Source organism: Mesitornis unicolor, unplaced genomic scaffold, assembly GCF_000695765.1.
Source record: "Mesitornis unicolor isolate BGI_N332 unplaced genomic scaffold, ASM69576v1 scaffold35149, whole genome shotgun sequence".
Lineage (NCBI taxonomy): Eukaryota > Metazoa > Chordata > Aves > Mesitornithiformes > Mesitornithidae > Mesitornis > Mesitornis unicolor.
The window spans coordinates 3,846-4,969 of record NW_010208529.1 but is presented as its reverse complement, the minus strand read 5'-3'; the positions used below and the strand labels follow the sequence as shown (position 1 = coordinate 4,969).

General features: G+C 63.3%; 1 protein-coding gene across 1 annotated transcript in view; it reads left to right on the top strand.

Moving 5' to 3' along the window:
• The first annotated feature begins 424 nt into the window (after positions 1 to 424).
• The window catches only part of INHA (inhibin, alpha), a 2,555-nt gene continuing 1,855 nt past the window's right edge, over positions 425 to 1,124 (top strand). The window contains 1 exon segment of the mRNA XM_010192548.1: positions 425 to 453. Within this exon segment, the coding sequence (XP_010190850.1) occupies positions 425 to 453 (29 nt within the window).

Sequence of the window (1,124 nt, the reverse complement as noted above, 5' to 3'; positions counted from 1 at the left end):
CCCCATGCACACGCACCTCACTCTGCCGCCTCTTCCCCTGTGTCTCCCAGTGCCGGCAGCAGCTCCTGCTGCTTCCCCCAGCTCTGCTTCTGGGTGTCAGTGCGCGGGGACCAAACGTTACAAATGCCTGCAGCTGCTGTCCCCAAAAATACCCTCTGATGACACGCTGGGTTGATAAGACTGAGCCTGCTCCATTCAGTGCCTTGCTGGGGCAGGGCTGGCCTATGTATAGCAGCCGGGTGGGACAGCCACCCAGCCCCAGGCGGGCAGGCAGCACTCTGCGTCCCGAATCCTGGTGGGCTGCAAACCCAGGGGTGCCCTAGTGCCAGGAGGCAACGTGCTGTGTTGGGGTACATGGCATAGGGTACATGGCATGGACAGTGTGGGGTGCATGGCATGGGACACCAGGCTGCAGTGGGCTGAGATGGCGCCACGCAGGACATGCGGCACAGGGTGGGACGTGCTGCATTGGATGCTGCATGAGATGCCAGGCTGTGCAGGATGGGATGTGCCACAAGGGCCGTGCTGTGTGGGATGGCGGGCTGCAGGAGGAGTGCTTGGGGGTGTAGAGGCTGCCCACCATCCCATAGGGCAGGCAGAGCTGCTGGATGTGGAACACCTGGCACTGTCCCTTCCTGCAGCGGTGGGAGGAAGGGCAGGATGCTCTGGGTCACCCCACAGCCCATGCCCTTCCTGCAGCTCCTTCCCCAGGAGCCAGCCCTGGGCCAGCCAAAGGGCACTGTGGGATCCTTCTCCCAGTGCTGCTGTGGTCTCCAGCTAGCCTGGCTCTGCCTCCCCTCTTCCTCCTCCTCTTCCTTCACCCCGGCCTACCCTTCTCAGGGCCCTCTCCCCACGGGCCAGCCCCTCCATGAACTTAGGGCATCCCAACCATCCCTGGCATGAGTGCTCAGCCTGTGCCCCAAACATGCCCTCCTACCCTGGGCCCTTGCAGGGCTCTGGACCCCATCAGGCCCCTGCTGTGCACAGCCACCCACATCTCCCACTGTCCCCCCAGATCTGCAGTTTCTCCAGCATCTGAGGAGCACTCAGCACCAGAAGCTGCAAAGCTCACCCATGGTGCCCCCTCCACCCCTGCCAGCTCAGAAAACCTTATCAGCAGCACC